Below are 18,192 nucleotides of genomic sequence, written 5' to 3' on the forward strand. Positions count from 1 at the left end.
GCCGGGACCTTCTGGGCCCTGAGCCAAGTCTCTTTCCTGCAAGTCTCTTGCCTTAGAAGGCCTGCTGGACCATAAAAAAAACACTTTTTTTGGGAAATCTTTCATGTTGGCCGATTGTTCTTCGCCTTTGGATCCCCTCAGCCGGGCTCTGAACCTTCTTGCAAAGTTAGCCTCCCTCAGTCGGGCTCACTACGGCCTTTCACACAAAAGGTAACATTTAAAAAGTCTCAATGTCTCAGCAGGCATCCCTCAATCGGGTTCACATTTGCCCATATCAAAGTTCACAATCTCATCAGAAAGTGAGTGTTCCCTTCCCCTAGTTTTCTCCTGACATCCATCGGTAGGATTCACACTTGCTACAGTTCAGAAGACCCCTTAGATTCTTCCTTTTACCTGAGTTCGGGTCTCAGCCCCCAGTCAGGCTTTCATTAAAGGCCCCAGCCAGGCTTCAAACAGTTCTATTTATACCTTGTTCTCGGCTGTGTCACGGTTTACCCTGATTTGTAGGCATCCCTCTGTCGGGTTCACATTTGCCAATTTCACAGTTCACTCAGTTTTCCTCAACTTGTCAAAGACTTTCGAGTGAATGAGGGTTTTTGCTCAACCCTTGCAGGGCTACTTCGACACTTCAAGCCGGCCTCTCTTAAGGCATCTTGGTTCTCATAGTTTGAACAAAGCACAACACAAAAAGGCTTCAGTCCGAGTCCTTCGAATGATCGCTCTGCTGCGCCGGCCCACTCTGCTTCTGGACCTTTTACTACGGTTTCTTTAAAGTTCAATTTATACAAGTTCTTACAATGTTGCCGCTTGCAACTTTGGGCCCAACACAGTTCGGTTTACTATCAGTCTGCTCCGACTCATTGGCTGTGCTGAACTGTTGGCGCTTCTTGTCGCGACAGTCGAGGACGGCACCACGGCTTCAAGCGCTTCTCCCTGCCTTGGCTATCGCCGCAGGACTGCCCTGTGTGCCGTTGACACCGGTCACACCACATGCCAGCTGGACTTCCCGGTCTCATGATTTCCCTTTCGGAGGTTTCGTGGGTCCGAGTTTAAAAGGGCAATTGCTTCCTCGTCGTCCCTCCAGGTCTCGCCGCCTTTCTCCTGCTTTTGAACTGCCAGTCCGGAATGCCTGTTTCCTCGTGCATTTGGCATTGCTCAAAGTTTGCTCTTCTGCTCCGCCTTTTATCCCTGTGGGAAAAGGAAATGCCTGTCAGGTGTGTGTAGTTATAGTCCATTGCCTGGCTCTGTCTGACCCTTGTGTTGGGACATGTCAGGTAAACCGCTCTGGTGTTAGTCCGTTGCCTTTCATAGTGTAAAAAAGTGTTTGTGACGGAAAAGGGGGCGGGGGTAGAGCTTCTAAATATCTTAACGGGTGGGATGGGGAAAAGGTGGTGGAAGTAAGGGGGTACCGTGTCTCGCCCGTCGGAATCACACTTCCACTCCTCGAGGACCCGCCATCCAGGTGATCCTCCCGCACTGGTCCACCCCCAGGAAATGGATCCAATAGCGATGGCTGTGTCCTGGCCACCTGGATGACAGATCCCTGGGGACGAGTAAGTGAGACACCTTCAGGTTTCTCATAGTCCCCATCTAGCTCCAAGTCTCTTTCAGGCTCAGAATGATGGGGGTCAAAAAGTCAGATAAAAGCTGTAAAAAAGGGAAGAGTTCCTGTGGAAATCTTCTGGAGCATTTAATTAACAGTTCTTGTCTGTAAAAGGGTTCAGGAACTTCATAGAAGACTCCCTGCATGCATTCCACCATTAGGCCTGGACGAACGTGGATTAGCAAACTCCCACCTTCACAAATTACCCCCTAGCCGCACAGGAGCAACAGAATGACTTTAGGTAATGTAATGAATATGATGGTATCGTCCCTTCTTTCCCTGAGGTCCCCTCTCCCTATGTAGCCAGGGGACAGCAGCCACTACCTGATACTGACCCTGGCGGTGGCTGAATAAGGGAGGACCATCTGGGGGGAGTCAACCCCCTTCGAGAAGGGAGGATGACACCATTAGGAAAAGTCACATACACCCCCTTTGCCTATTGGGGATGTTCCCTTTATTTCTCAAGCCTTAATCGCCTGTTGCACCAATCATCCATGTACTGATTCCAGCATTAATATTCCTTGACATTATAACCAGAGTAATACATTAATTACTGAGACGAGGAAGAGGCAGGGAGAAGTAATGTTTACTCTTGAAAGAATCCCTTATGTGCTTTCTCAACAACTCATAAAAAAAAATCATGCATCAGATTTTGAGACTAGGAAGAGACAAAGAATAATAAAGATCCCTTATGCCGGGAAACCAAGCTGCGATCTAGTCTTTGGAAACTCTTTAATCCGAATGGGAAGATAAAAACCTGTGCAGCTGACTGCAATGAGAGAGAGCTGCAGAAGCTGAGCTGTGCGATTACCTGCACGAGCACTGACGGAATGTTGGGGGAGAATACGCTGTGGGAAATTCTACTACAGCTAATCCACCCAGCAGGAGAAGGAACCACAGTGCAGAGGAGAGAGAGAGAGAGAGAGAGAGAGAGAGAGAGAGAGAGAGAGAGAGAGAGAGAGAGAGAGAGAGAGAGAGAGAGAGAGAGACACAGACAGACAGACAGACAGACAGACAGACAGACAGACATTGCCAGAAAGTAACAATAATGGGTGGGGGGGGAATGAGGGAGAAGGACAAAAACACTAACAAGACTGTCAAGGTTGAGAACACTAACCGGAGACTGGCAAGGTTGAGGTGCAGCGGATGACTAGTCGCACGCCGAACCCACAATTCGAAGAGAACAGAAGCAGAGAGGTGCGACAGACACTTGGAGCATTCGCTAACCCCAGGGAAGTACAGAGGGTTACCTGGTTGCCTGAAAGTGTGTGCTGCTTCAAAGTAGCTATCTGTAAGCAAACTGAAGTATGCAAAAAGCTAATCAATCTAAAAGCTATACCACGAGCGTGCAAAGTGAAGAACCTAAAAGACCCATAATCTATTCCATGAATGAGTTGTTGGACCTGCATCTTAAAGGGACAGAGAGAAAACTGAATAACGGTGAACAAACTTGAGAGAAGGGCAAAAGCCCAATATAGGAAAGCGAGAGCCATTCAAGGAATGATGCGATAACATTGGGCTCGTATTGTTTCATGGGTAAAAGAGAATTGTAATAAAATTATGGTAAGAAAGTCCAGTCAGGAGATCACACCAGGTGAAGAGAAATTTTGTATGGAAGTTGTGGTAGCAGAAAACACCAGATGAAGATAAAATGTGTACCGGGAGGTGGGAGCCGGCCACTGCTACCGAAGGCCCACCAGGAGGCCCTTGCATTCTTCCTGCCATCTTCCTGCTGCTGCTTTCTCTGGATGACATTGTTGGAGGCTTTCCACCTGCCTCACCATGCTACCCTGCCTTCACGATCATTGGGGTAAGCTTTGGCTGATTTATGGGGCACTCACTGGCGCATTTAGATCGCATTGGAAAAAAGACAAAAAATGCATTTAAATATGCTTTTCTGATGCCGCTCGCCGGGAAAACCTTTGATCCACAAGTGTTTTTTCTGTGACTGCTTTTGTTTCTACGTTTCCTCTGGCCTCTTGCAGCCTTGCCTCATGTACTTTAGCCATTACAAAATAGCCTCATTGTTCCCCACTACTTCTGCTGGTGTGGACTGGCCCTGTTCCCCCTCCCATTGGTTGCGCTAGCATCTTTAGCCAATCGAAGCAACCAGGAGGCGGGAGCCACGCACCACTCCCGAAAGCCCACAACAAAGACCCCGTCTGCCCCTGTACGCACCGGTAAGCTGTAACGCTGATCCCCTGTGTGCCCTGCCCCCGTGATTGCGAAGTGTGCCCCTCTCCCTCCTTGATGGTATTGTGTGCGCCCCCCCACCCTCCCCTTGCCATCAGTGTTGCTTGTGTGCCCCCCTCCCTACCCTTTACCCCCTCCCCCTGATCCCCCTCTTGTTACATTCTGGCATTACCTCAATTGCCGTCCGGCATAGTAATGTAGCCACTGCTCTGTCTAAATTTCCTTTCCTCCCCTCCCTCTCACTGTCTGCCCCCCTGAACCTCTCCCTTGCGATGGTTGTGGGTGCACCTCCCCTTGCCCCCTGTTATAGCTGCTTTGCCCCCTCCCATGCCCCCCTTGTTAGTGTTTTTGTCCTTCTCCCTCATTCCCCCCCCACCCATTATTGTTACTTTCTGGCATTACCTCAATTTCCATCCGGCATAATAATTGTAGCTGCTGGTCTGTCTCAATTCCCTTTCCCTTCCCCCCCTCCTCCCCTCCTTCTCACTGTTTCCACCACCCCTGACCTCCCCCCCCCCCCTGTGATGGTTGTGTGTGCCCCCTTCTTGCCCCCCATGTTGGTGTTTTTCTCCTTAAACCCCCCCACCCCGCCCACTCTGGTTGCTTTCAGGCTTTACCTTAATTGCTGTCAGGCGTAGAAATTGTAGCCACCGGTCTGTCTTTCCCTTGCCCTTCCCTCCTCCCCTCCCTTTCTTTGTTCTATAGCGCTTACTCTGTAATTTTGCCTCATGTGTGATGGCAGCTTGTTTCTTTCCCCCCTCCTTCCATGTCCTCCCCCCTATACCCCCCCCCGCACTATCTGAATCTTTGTGATTGTAGCTTATGTTCCTCTCCCTTACTCCCACCCCTCCCTCCTCCGTGTTCATTCCGGCACTACAAAAATTGTCGTCGGGCATCGTAATGTATCTGCTTGTCTGTCTGATTCTTCCTCCGACCAACCCCTCCACTCTTCTTCATTGTTCTTGCACTACCTGAAATGTCGCCAGGCTGATTATGATCGTTATTTTTTTTCAAATTCTGAATGTTTCATGGACTTGTAAGAATGTTTGTTTTGTTTGTTTATTTATATTGCGCACCAGACCCAAGTGTATTCGGGCGCGAAGGCAGAAAGAGGGTTGTTCAACTTAGGTTACATGTTACAAATAAACAAGGGTACAGCTACGGTTACAATGCTGTAGACATGTAGTGTCAAAAAATCACAAAAGTATGTACAGTGAGTTTACAAGAATGCAGATGTGACAGATAAATAGAGCAGAGCAAATATACAAAATATACATGAGATCCCAAATGACAGTAGGGCGAAGTTAGGCATCATGATCTTTTAGCCATTGGATCAGATTGGATCTGAATTGCTGGTAAGGGAGATCTTCCCTTAGAGCAGTTGGAAGGGAGTTCCACATTTGAAACGTTATTCTTTGTTTTGAAATTACCTGCAAAAAGGAACCTGGGGAAGGGAACTATTTCCCGGAGAACTGTGTGTGAGAGGGAGGAGCCATCCTCTTGGGCTACAAGAAACCTGCATATTGGTAGCGGAAACCTGTGGAACCATTACCTGGAACTGTGAACAGTTTCCACTTGAACTTTTTGGGTGGAGTTATATCTTTTCGTTTAATTGTATCATGTGTGCACCTTGAGATCTTTTAGCATGTGAGGGCCAGATTAGGATTTTGGACACAGTATTTATTTTTACTTTGAAAGTATTGACGACAAAACCCTTCGTTTTTGGGTGAGGTAGTGAAATACCTTCTATGATGGGGATAGGAAAGCATTTCCTCAACCATATTTGAATAAAGGTGTATAGCCAAAACTATGAGTCTTCTGTGTCTGCGTCTCATTCCTTGCTCCTCACAGTGATATTTAGGAGTGATGAAGCTGGATGCCTTCACGCGTTAGCTGCAGACCCAGTCTCATGTTCCTTGGTTGCGGTGACAAAAGGAGGAACTCTGGATGGGTTTTCGGAGCACCAGTCGAGAGAGGGTACTCGTAGCAAAGGATTCTTTGTGCGCCAGTGCGGATCTGTGGATTTGGTGCCTTTTCAGAGACGCCAATGAAGAATGATTCTCTTCCGTCCAAGGGAATCCTGCTTTAAAACGTTCTGATTCACGACCTTATATAGTAAGTATATTTTTCAGTTAATATTATGTTGACACTGCTTTTGTGTACTAATAGCTCTTTTGCTGACAACTTCACACCACCCGTTACTTGCCCCGGAGCAACTGCACAAGACACCTTGCTCTCCATCCTACACATGGAGATCCACAACAGTCTCAACCACTTAACTCTTCTCATCAAGAAGAATCATCAACAGAAATGGAACCACTTGTACAACATTGAAATTGCCCTCTTGTAAAGTAGAAACTGCACGCTGCTGTAGAAGATCAGGGACCATGAAGGTAAGCTGACAGCTACCATCAAGAGCAAGAAAGACCTCTCTCAAACCTAATGAGCAGGTAGCCAATATGTCTGGAGGGCTTTCGGTTTTGCAAGAAGTGTAGTTCTCCTCTTGAATGCTCCAGCGCATCTAGCGCTTCCCAACAACTGGCAGACAATCTGCCGTCTTGCGTCCTAGAAGAAATCAAGTTTATTCTAACCAAAATTGCAGCCCACGTGTGAAATCCTACTCTCTACCACCTCTTCATGAAAATGTAACTAGAGTTCTATCCTCTGCATTCATTCATCCATGTCGCACCCATAAAGATGAGCAAATCCTAGTAACATGCGTTCACTGGCCCAGCTACCACAATTTGTGCTAATATTGTCACTCTGTGGGTGTTCTGCAACAGTTCCTCCAGCACTAGCATATTTATTCATTGGCTATATTTGAATCTTGCCCCATCTCAGGAAATCCAACTATCCTTGTAAACTAGCACCCAATTGCTTTCACACATTTCATTGTAAAAATCTTTGTGAAGATGGTTAATTGACAACTCCTTGACTGCAGCGAATCCAACATTCTTCTCCTTGGTCACCAATAAGGATTCTGACCAATCGGAGGAAAAGACTGGCTTTCATGGCAGATGAGCTCCTTCTGGACCCTATTGGCTGCTTTTGACATTGTCAACCTAGCCATGTCATTGGCATCAAGGACAGTTCCATCGGGTGGATTTCTTCTTGAGAGAACCAGGTCTGATTTGGTCCGTTGCTCGCTGGACCAATGTGCATAGCTGTCATCTTTCCTTGGCCTTTTGATTACTACCTGCTCCTTGCACTAAATTCTCAGTTAGACTTATTTGAGCTTCTTATGCATTTTCGTATTAATTTGTATGCTATTATATACTTGTATCTCCCTCCCATCCCCCACCCTTACACTTTCTTGATCTGAATGTCCCAAGACTGCAAAGATCTCCGCCCCACCTTTGTACTGGAACTCTACGCGGTGAATGTATGAACAGCTGGTGCCATATAAATCATGAATAAATAATGTGTGGAAGCGGTACCAGGAAATCTGTCTTCCCTACTAAGAATAAAGCCAGACTGCAGTGTCTAACTACTATTACAAGTTTCTCTTTTCTCAAGGGAAACCCTGCCAAACAATACTTGTTGGTATTTCCGAACCCTCAAGAGAAACCATCTTGAACATCTTCCTTACAGCCACTGTGCTTGAGGGAAGCGATTGCTGGTTCATTCTAGTTGCTTAAATATCTGATGTACTCATTTGTCAGAAAGAGGGTCCATGTCCAAACCCTTCTTGGAAGAGTGCAGTGACCAGTTGGCCTTTCCCATGATTCCTCTTGGGGTAGGAGTCCCCTTCTGGGCTTAGGCTCTGTCTATAGATTCTTTGAGGTAAGGATGCAGACCCTGGTTAAATAGTACATTGGGGACTAGGAGCTTACTCCACCACTCGACTGCAGGGTTGCCTTTTTTCAAAATGTTGCCCGACACATACAATTATTACAGGTTAAGTGTTGTATCAAACCTTGTATTCAGACACCATTCACAAACCGATCATACTTAGTTTTGGCCACTTCAGCCCTTTCTCTGAGACCGAAAGACATGACCACATAGAGCATCATTCATGTCCCACATGATCTCTCGTAGTAAAAATATCTACACATGGGAGTCCCAGTAGGGGTAGCAATAACAAACTGTTCCGCCCCTATACTCAAACGGTTGCCACCAACTAGTCCTTGAATTAGAACTCATCAGTGGGGGTCGGAGTCGGGAGCGGTACAGTCCGTACACCTTTAAATGAACAAGCAAAATGTTTTGCAGGGTCTATCTAGAGGTAACCCTTAGAACCTTCATCCTCACACAGTCTTCAATCTACAAATTCCTGTTCCGGTTCTATCATGTTGATTAGCTGCCTTTTAGATGCATACCTTGTTCTCTCCTTCCTTTTACTGCATTCAAATGTGCCCTTAGAGCGGTATAGATGCTGAAAATTAACTGTTCTGGTGTCACAAAGGTGTGCCATAATGTGGGTTATCGGGAAATAAATTTGCCAAAACAATCAGTTGATTAAATGGCCTGTACGTTTGCGTAGCACTAACCATTGGCAATATTGTGACCAATTAACAACATTGGAAAAGCCATCCTCTCGAAATCACGATGGCAAACGCAGTTTTGTTCCTGCAATGATATTTGAGAGGTTCAGGGAAATGCAAAGATTATGAATTGTGCTACCGCTGTTCTGGACCAGTGGAATGCACAGTTCATTGTACAGATTTTAAGCAGTGTGTAACTCCTGAAGATCTCTCAGTTCAGGGCCTAAATACAATGTGAGTTGTAGTTGTATAGCATGCTGGCGCATCTTGTTACTATTTAAACCATGTTATGCATTAACTCTGTAAGAAAAGGACTTCATATCGTCTATGTCCTTTTGTGTTTTAGAGCATTGGTAAAAGGTTCTGAATAACATTACAAACAGGAACAGGTTTATGTGTGAGTCTCACGGTCACTAACCCCTGGTCAGTATTTAGATATTAATTAGCATGTGTTGGTTCAGTCAGGGCACACAAATTAATCGGGCCACATGTGCACCGGTGGAGGGATGTGGCTTCCAGATCCAGTTACCACTGCTAGGTTTCTACACATTACTAAGGTATGCTCCGGGCTGTGGGGGGGTGAGCGGGGATACAGTATGTAAACAAACAAGTAACTGATTGATCTGCCCTACGAGAGTGAACTTGTATACTTGCTGTCCTTTGGAAAAAGGGAAAAAGCTGTAAAGCTTTCTTAGGATCCACTATTCATTTAACTCCAGTCATTGCAGTGTATTGCTGCTGTCTTGTAATGTCCAGCTCTTTGCAGGGTGTGTTAAATAAATACCAATTAACAGAAAACAAATAAGCTAGTGTTTCTAAGTGCATCTTCTCCAGAATCTGTATTGCTTACAGCGCCTCTTTGACTGAAAGCATAAACCCACACCTTTCTCTCTGGCTGTTCCGGGATAATTAGTGTTTACAGCATCTCAAATTGACAATACCACATTTCTGCAACTCCCCCGATGCTTTGTGATTTTACTACATCTAATGTGCCAAACCACACAGCTCTTACTTGGTGTGCCAGTGCATTTTGTAATTGAAGATCAAACAAATTGCCAACGCTCACTGTACAGCATTTACAGCAACCTTTTGAAAGCATCTTGGGTTTTCATTGTTTTCTTGCCCATTCATCTGAAGTTTATCTTTTTCAACTGTCCTAGCTTTCACTTTTTTCAGTTTCTGTTCTGCAGGATTTTAACTTTCCTTTTAATTTTGTTACCTGCATTAATTATTAAATGTATTGGCAGGATCAGTAGTGATTCTGTTTAGTTACTTCTCTCCACTGAACCCCCAAAGATCCCCGTGTTCCTGGACTGTTTAATTCAGCATGTAAAGAAGAGGGATCATCACCAAAATGTCTTTTTTTTCCAGGTGCAGGAGAAGTTGCTGTTATCTGCCTGCCATTTGTTGGTGTCTTTAGCCACCACTGTCCGTCCAGTGTTCCTGATTAGCATCCCGGCAGTGCAGAAAATCTTCAACCGAGTCATGGACAGCTCTGCCCAGCGACTGCCCGACGAGGTGAGTGTTTGCACAGACGTTAAGTTAAGACTTCTGGGTCAAATTTGCTTCCCAGAACGTTACAGCAATATTGGTTCCGGAAAAACCGGAGTTATTCACCAATAAACTACATTACCGTCTTAACTTGCACAGTAGATACTTATTTTACCTAAAATATTATGTGAGCACTGAATAAATGTTGCACTTTACATTTACTTGCTTCCCCCAACAGTTTCGCTTTGACTGATCTGCCATGTTGTGAGTACATAATTCAATTTATGTTGTTTCTGATGGCCCTTTTTAGGAACCCCAACCTTTTGTGGTCAGAGGGGCTTCTACTGAAGACGTCCTGCCACTGCAACCCTTTTTGTATATGTGGTCCTATGGTAGTCCACATGGCTATTAGGATGGAGATGCTTTTTAAACACTACATTTTAGCTCCAGGATGATTACATCATCCTACATTGGCTTTTAATAGTAGGCTGGTGGCAGTTGAAATTTAGTTTTGGATTCACCAACTGTTCCAGCTGATAAACCGCATTAATAGCTGTTAAGATCGATTTCTTACTGTTGGGGCTTTAGGGGCTATCTAGGGCCCATTGATTTGTGCCCCTTCCCCAACCCCCTTATTTTTTTGTAGGGTCACAGACTCCTTTTTGGTCATTAGCAACCCTTTTTGCTTGAAGTAAGGTACATGGTCCTTGGTTTCCCATAAAGCTCCCAGTCTGACAAGTGCCTCTCAGGGGACTCAATTTGTGCAATAGGCTAATTGTATTGCCCTATGTTTGTTTTAGGGAGTAGGCTGGTGGTAGCTTTCATTTTATTTTGCCTTAAAATAAGGGTATAAGCCATAGCCATTTTACTGCATTAGTAGCCTAATGTATATTTTCGGTATCCATTGGGGTACCAATGTGTTTAAGTCCTGCTCTGTGTTATTTTGTATTTTAGGGCTTGCTTTAATCAGGGCAACCAAAATATATACCTAAAATGGCCATTATGATGATGTAGACATGGCAGCCTCTGTATTGGTTCTAACTGTTTTAGATCTGTTTAGGTCCCTGGACTCTCCCTCTCACCAACCTGTGGGGGTACTCTGGGCTGAATGGCAGTTCTACTGGCCAAGTTGGCGACCTGATCCTTCTGTCCCTAGAACCCTCCTGTGATTGGAGAGCTGGATTTGTCTAGCCCCTAAAGCTAGTGGTATTAAAGGATTTGCCCTCCAACTGCTCTGTCTTGTTGCTGTAACTCAGAAAAAGCAGGACTTCTGTCCATCTGGAGGGGGGTTTCCCACCGATTCCCATTTTGTGCATTTTTAGGCCTTCTTCCTATACCGGTTGAATGTATCATCTTCGGTACATCCTTTTTGAGGTTTTTTGCTCCTGAAAGTCTCAGCAGGACCTGCATTCTGCCCACTGTGTTACTTCAGTGCTGCGTCAAGCCTTTTGTTCTGTGACTTTTTCTAGGCCAGGGTCTTCCACCTTGCTGTGAGTAGCTGTTGTCACCTAGTGGGTAAACCACAACATTTATTTGTTTGCTTGTTGGGCCATTCAGGATCACCTCCATACTCATTGTGCGACTATCTTTTGTGGTTGGGCGCCACACTTCACCACCGAGCCACGTAATCAATCTTTACGAGGTCCCTCCTCTTTCTTGCGTCTTCCTCGTGGATGCTTTCAATGAGGGCTTGAGGAGCTGCATCATAGTATAGCCAGTTATTCTTTGTTTGTTTAGTTAGTCTGAGCCTGCATTGGTCGAGGGTTCAAGAACCTTGTGCTAGGATCCCTCTAAACACAACTACGATGAAGCCTGTACATACCCGAGTTTTTTTTTTTTTTTGCCTTGCTTGAGCTGCTGGAAGTAATAGTCCTCTAGGTCGTGGGTTTGCCGAATATTCGAGATATTCTCCATCAAGGTTCCCTTTGGTCTGGGGGCGAGATTCTTTTGAAGGTAATCTCTACTACATTTCTCATTGACTCACATTGGGGATCTTCCTGCTTCACTGCATCTTCTTCTGGTTCTTCAAAAAACCCCTGGGTTTATTCTGGTTCTCCCCGAGGTTGTTTGCTGTGAATCCGCACCTTTGGGGTAAAATTGAGACTTGCCTACATTTCCCCTTTCAAGCAGATGTCCTTCTAATTTTGTACTATTGGCTTCTATGGAACTAGCTACTTACCCTAGAACTTTAAATTCACTTTTGGTGTTCTTATCTGCCCCGGCAAGCATTTCCTGTACCAACAAGTGGTTATGTAGGTTCTCGACTATTAACTCGATTTTTAGTAGATATCAGGGCATTTTTAAATCATGCTGTCAACTTCTCTCGCTGTGATGGTATTTTTACAATGTAGAGATTTTTGTTGACTGTGCAACTTACTATTTTTCCTTAGCGTGTTGCATTGGTAATTTATAAAATGTATACAGATTTCTTGGAGGCCTTTGACTGTTTGCAAGAATGGTTTCCACGATCGAACACTAATTATAATGAAAGCTCCCGATTTTTTGGTATTTTATTTTTACAACCTTTCCCTCTGTAAACACGCTTACTTTTTTGGTTCTTTTAGCTACCGTTATCCACATTTAAATTTTGTTTTTGAAAAACATAAGGTGCTACGTGTATTTTTGCACATTTATTGAAATGAATAATGTCGTTTTGTCGGTGCTAGTGATTGGATGCTCAAAGAGCTGGTGGGTTCCTTCAAACCTAGCCATCCTCTATTTTTACTTACAAACCAAATGACTTCTGCTGTTGTTGCTCTGAGCTGTGTAGCCATTTGAAAACTTCTAAAGAGAAATGTATATATATTTTTTTTTAGCCTTTGTTTAACATTGCACATGCATTCACCTGCAAGACATGATTGGCAATGTTTCGAGCCGAGCAAGAAGCCTGCATTTCTGCTTTTTCCATTTTTATGAATGAATATTTAATGAAACAGAATGATTTGAGTCTGTATTTAAAGGCAAAAATAAGTAAAAGTAGGAACCGAGGAGCCTTAATTGTGTGCATTCGGATTTAAAAACTATGCAATCGAGGGCTCCATTTATTGTGGAGTATCGGTGTTGCCCAGAGGGGCTTTTATGACTATTTTCAGTGTGGTAAAATGCATGTTTCCCTTTCCTTCCCATCTCTTGTATGGATGTGTTGTTTACATACCACCTGGTATAGCCACACTCTGGCTCTCGCTGAGCTCTCCCTGAACCCTCTGTTGTGCGTAAGACTTGTTTAGACAAGTCCCTAGCCTCAGACAGGCCATTACATATCTGCGTGGGTGAACCTGAATGTTTGGCAGTTTTGGGGCCAACCTGATTGGCTGGCTGCCAACACCAATCTTGAGTGCCTTACTGTGTGATTGGAGGGTTGGCTTAGGCCAGCCATGTGTGTAGATTTATCGAGGGGATATCTTCACCCTACCCTCAGTTCTGTTTGATCCTGCCTTAGAAGGCTGCAAATGTACTTACCCGCATGAAGATCTTGGCACAGAAAAGTTGCTGCTGTATTTTGAGATCGACTTTGTCCATAATGGTTGGGCTTGTCCCATTACCTTAACCCTGGTTTAAAATAGTGGTTGCTGCACATCCTTTCTGGGGTATATTCCTCCTCCTCCTCCTCTATGACTTCCTCATTGGCTGGGCCTTCAGGGATGGGACCGTCCCTGGGCCATTTTACAATTGTCTTTCCGTTTTACTGCTTGGTTGTTCTGCTTGCTGTGGGAATCTGCTGTTCCCCTGCAGGTTATTGGTACCGCAATACCATGCCTCTCCTATTTGGTTGGCCCATCCTGGATCAGCACCATTGCAGTTGTTTTTGTGGGACGGTGTTTTGCTGGCTGACTGTCCTTACTTTGTCTCCAATACTATTGGAATCTGCCATTGCTTTCACTTCTCGCTGGTGGGTCCCATTCCAGGGAAATCAGGTTATTGTTCTTTTTGGCCGTCTGGCTTGTCATTGGTCCAGGGTCTCAAGTCCCTGTGTGGCCTGATTGTGTAAAGCACACAAGAAAAAGAGCTGTTCTCATGAGGGTGTTTCAGCTTTCAAGAACTTTTTCTTGTTTTTTTGGTAACCACAATTGAGTCCTGGGTTGGTGAATTATTCGAGATACTTGGACTCAGCAGTCCTTTTGGTCGAAGATATCAGCAGGTGTCCTTCTACTGTATTTGACCATCCGTTTGCATTAGCCTTAATCCTAATTAGTTGCATCATTTTTGGTTTATGGGGCTCGAACTTGGCTGTGGAACTCTTCAAGAGGGTGTCCTTTGGTGTCTCCTAAGGTAGGTTGCTGTCTTTTCCACACCGAAGACGTAGAACGGTTACTTATCTTCCTTTGCATGTAGACACTGCTGTGGCTACTGATTCTATCGTTTTTGATCCCATCGGGACAATTTTTAACCTATCTTAAACTCTTTCTCAATTGGCCATATGGATATTTACTTGACTCTGGATGTTTTTCATGTTGCCACCGTTGGGTCCAGTGCGTTTTAGCCAGGCACCTGAATTTTAGAACGCATGACTGATTTTCATGTATTTTTAAAGTCTCCCATTCTCCTGTTCATGAAGAATGCCTTGTTACAATGTGTATTTGTAAATTGTTGCTGTGCTATTTTTCTGGGAGTGCGAAGAATATGGCGCCATAATACTGAATATATTCTATTTTTTCATGGCCTCTGGCTATGTGTTCTCAGGTGTTTCCCTTCTTCCTCACTCTGGAACCTACATTTACTCTGCATTGCATTATTTCAAAAACGGTCCTAAAGGTCTATGGTTGCTGCCTTTAGTGTTGGCACGTAGGGCACTGAATATAACCAGGTGACTGTATTATTCTACTGTATCTATGATCCCCAATTCTTCACACCATTTAACCCATACATATTGAGCGTATACCAAGATAGTGGACTTATATTTCAGTGTTATGAGTTGGTTGGGCCTAAACTGATCATTAGTGTGATTTTTATTTTTTGTTAACATGCATTGTCTATCACTAAGAGTTATGTTTGACCTTTAGTAATTAATTTTACTTGAAATATACGAACCTCAAGTGACGCACATAATATGTTTTTAATATACCGGAGTGGGTGTTATCTGTGTGGAATAACTGTACTTCCCTTTAGATTCGACTGCTAACTCGCCTTTAGATTAGATGAGAATACACATCCCTTACCGCAGGGCTGCACAAACTTCTCGTAAAACCTGTTGCCTAGTTGTCCGTAGGCTTAGTAATGATTTATACCAGGCTCACCTTCCCTTTTCTTTGTTTCTTGTGAACTCTGTTACATGGAACTTGTAACGAAAGAAATTCTCTGCAACCAACTCTTCCTTATTCTGGAATGTGCCGGCTGATGCATTGAATGGTGGTTGTGACCTGCCCTGTAGTTTTGCGTAGCCTGTACTACCCCATGTTGACAACTAAACACAACACCCTGTTTTTCCCTGTCCTCCTCACCCGTTTCCCCTTTGATGCAGCACTTTGAAGCTGGTTGTCATTAAACTCTATTTGCACCTTTTTTTTTTTTTTAAAGTAAATCATGGGATGGTGAAGCAGCCTGGATGCTCTAGTGTCCATTTTTCAGTTTTACATGACACCCTATTTGTCTCACTAATTTTCTTTTTTTTAAATGGTAAAGTTGAGGGAAATGTATTTTTTTAAAACGCCCCAATATTTGGTTTGGAGGTGTTGGATCCTCTTTTTATAATTGTGTCTGGAGGTATTATCTTAAGATGAAAATGTTCTACCTAGTAAACTATTTTGGAATCCTCCCATACGTTGGGCTATTCAGTTCAGTTTTAATAAAGATACACATTAGGTCCACGCACGTACAGACTCTCCACTCCCCTGCGCGCACACAGACTCCACTCCCCTGCGCGCGCACACAGACTCCACTCCCCTGCGCGCGCACACAGACTCCACTCCCCTGCGCGCGCACACAGACTCCACTCCCCTGCGCGCGCACACAGACTCCACTCCCCTGCGCGCGCACACAGACTCCACTCCCCTGCGCGCGCACACAGACTCCACTCCCCTGCCCGCGCACACAGACTCCACTCCCCTGCCCGCGCACACAGACTCCACTCCCCTGCCCGCGCACACAGACTCCACTCCCCTGCCCGCGCACACAGACTCCACTCCCCTGCCCGCGCACACAGACTCCACTCCCCTGCCCGCGCACACAGACTCCACTCCCCTGCCCGCGCACACAGACTCCACTCCCCTGCCCGCGCACACAGACTCCACTCCCCTGCCCGCGCACACAGACTCCACTCCCCTGCCCGCGCACACAGACTCCACTCCCCTGCCCGCGCACACAGACTCCACTCCCCTGCCCGCGCACACAGACTCCACTCCCCTGCCCGCGCACACAGACTCCACTCCCCTGCCCGCGCGCACAGACTCCACTCCCCTGCCCGCGCGCACAGACTCCACTCCCCTGCCCGCGCGCACAGACTCCACTCCCCTGCCCGCGCGCACAGACTCCACTCCCCTGCCCGCGCGCACAGACTCCACTCCCCTGCCCGCGCGCACAGACTCCACTCCCCTGCCCGCGCGCACAGACTCCACTCCCCTGCCCGCGCGCACAGACTCCACTCCCCTGCCCGCGCGCACAGACTCCACTCCCCTGCCCGCGCGCACAGACTCCACTCCCCTGCCCGCGCGCACAGACTCCACTCCCCTGCCCGCGCGCGCACAGACTCCACTCCCCTGCGCGCGCGCACAGACTCCACTCCCCTGCGCGCGCACACAGACTCCACTCCCCTGCGCGCGCACACAGACTCCACTCCCCTGCGCGCGCACACAGACTCCACTCCCCTGCGCGCGCACACAGACTCCACTCCCCTGCGCGCGCACACAGACTCCACTCCCCTGCGCGCGCACACAGACTCCACTCCCCTGCGCGCGCACACAGACTCCACTCCCCTGCGCGCGCACACAGACTCCACTCCCCTGCGCGCGCACACAGACTCCACTCCCCTGCGCGCGCACACAGACTCCACTCCCCTGCGCGCGCACACAGACTCCACTCCCCTGCGCGCGCACACAGACTCCACTCCCCTGCGCGCGCACACAGACTCCACTCCCCTGCGCGCGCACACAGACTCCACTCCCCTGCGCGCGCACACAGACTCCACTCCCCTGCGCGCGCACACAGACTCCACTCCCCTGCGCGCGCACACAGACTCCACTCCCCTGCGCGCGCACACAGACTCCACTCCCCTGCGCGCGCACACAGACTCCACTCCCCTGCGCGCGCACACAGACTCCACTCCCCTGCGCGCGCACACAGACTCCACTCCCCTGCGCGCGCACACAGACTCCACTCCCCTGCGCGCGCACACAGACTCCACTCCCCTGCGCGCGCACACAGACTCCACTCCCCTGCGCGCGCACACAGACTCCACTCCCCTGCGCGCGCACACAGACTCCACTCCCCTGCGCGCGCACACAGACTCCACTCCCCTGCGCGCGCACACAGACTCCACTCCCCTGCGCGCGCACACAGACTCCACTCCCCTGCGCGCGCACACAGACTCCACTCCCCTGCGCGCGCACACAGACTCCACTCCCCTGCGCGCGCACACAGACTCCACTCCCCTGCGCGCGCACACAGACTCCACTCCCCTGCGCGCGCACACAGACTCCACTCCCCTGCGCGCGCACACAGACTCCACTCCCCTGCGCGCGCACACAGACTCCACTCCCCTGCGCGCGCACACAGACTCCACTCCCCTGCGCGCGCACACAGACTCCACTCCCCTGCGCGCGCACACAGACTCCACTCCCCTGCGCGCGCACACAGACTCCACTCCCCTGCGCGCGCACACAGACTCCACTCCCCTGCGCGCGCACACAGACTCCACTCCCCTGCGCGCGCACACAGACTCCACTCCCCTGCGCGCGCACACAGACTCCACTCCCCTGCGCGCGCACACAGACTCCACTCCCCTGCGCGCGCACACAGACTCCACTCCCCTGCGCGCGCACACAGACTCCACTCCCCTGCGCGCGCACACAGACTCCACTCCCCTGCGCGCGCACACAGACTCCACTCCCCTGCGCGCGCACACAGACTCCACTCCCCTGCGCGCGCACACAGACTCCACTCCCCTGCGCGCGCACACAGACTCCACTCCCCTGCGCGCGCACACAGACTCCACTCCCCTGCGCGCGCACACAGACTCCACTCCCCTGCGCGCGCACACAGACTCCACTCCCCTGCGCGCGCACACAGACTCCACTCCCCTGCGCGCGCACACAGACTCCACTCCCCTGCGCGCGCACACAGACTCCACTCCCCTGCGCGCGCACACAGACTCCACTCCCCTGCGCGCGCACACAGACTCCACTCCCCTGCGCGCGCACACAGACTCCACTCCCCTGCGCGCGCACACAGACTCCACTCCCCTGCGCGCGCACACAGACTCCACTCCCC

General features: G+C 48.2%; 1 protein-coding gene across 2 annotated transcripts in view; it reads left to right on the forward strand.

Annotated features, from left to right (window-relative positions):
• The window catches only part of XPO6 (exportin 6), a 1,073,945-nt gene that overhangs the window by 745,397 nt on the left and 310,356 nt on the right, over positions 1-18,192 (forward strand). For both annotated transcript variants that reach the window (XM_069646882.1, XM_069646883.1), the window contains exon 16: positions 9,652-9,798. In XM_069646882.1, coding sequence (XP_069502983.1) covers positions 9,652-9,798 — 147 coding nt within the window. The remainder of the gene's footprint in view (positions 1-9,651; positions 9,799-18,192) is intronic.

This window comes from Ambystoma mexicanum, chromosome 2q, assembly GCF_040938575.1.
Source record: "Ambystoma mexicanum isolate Mex_15411 chromosome 2q, UKY_AmexF1_1, whole genome shotgun sequence".
In the NCBI taxonomy this organism is placed as follows: Eukaryota; Metazoa; Chordata; class Amphibia; order Caudata; family Ambystomatidae; genus Ambystoma; species Ambystoma mexicanum.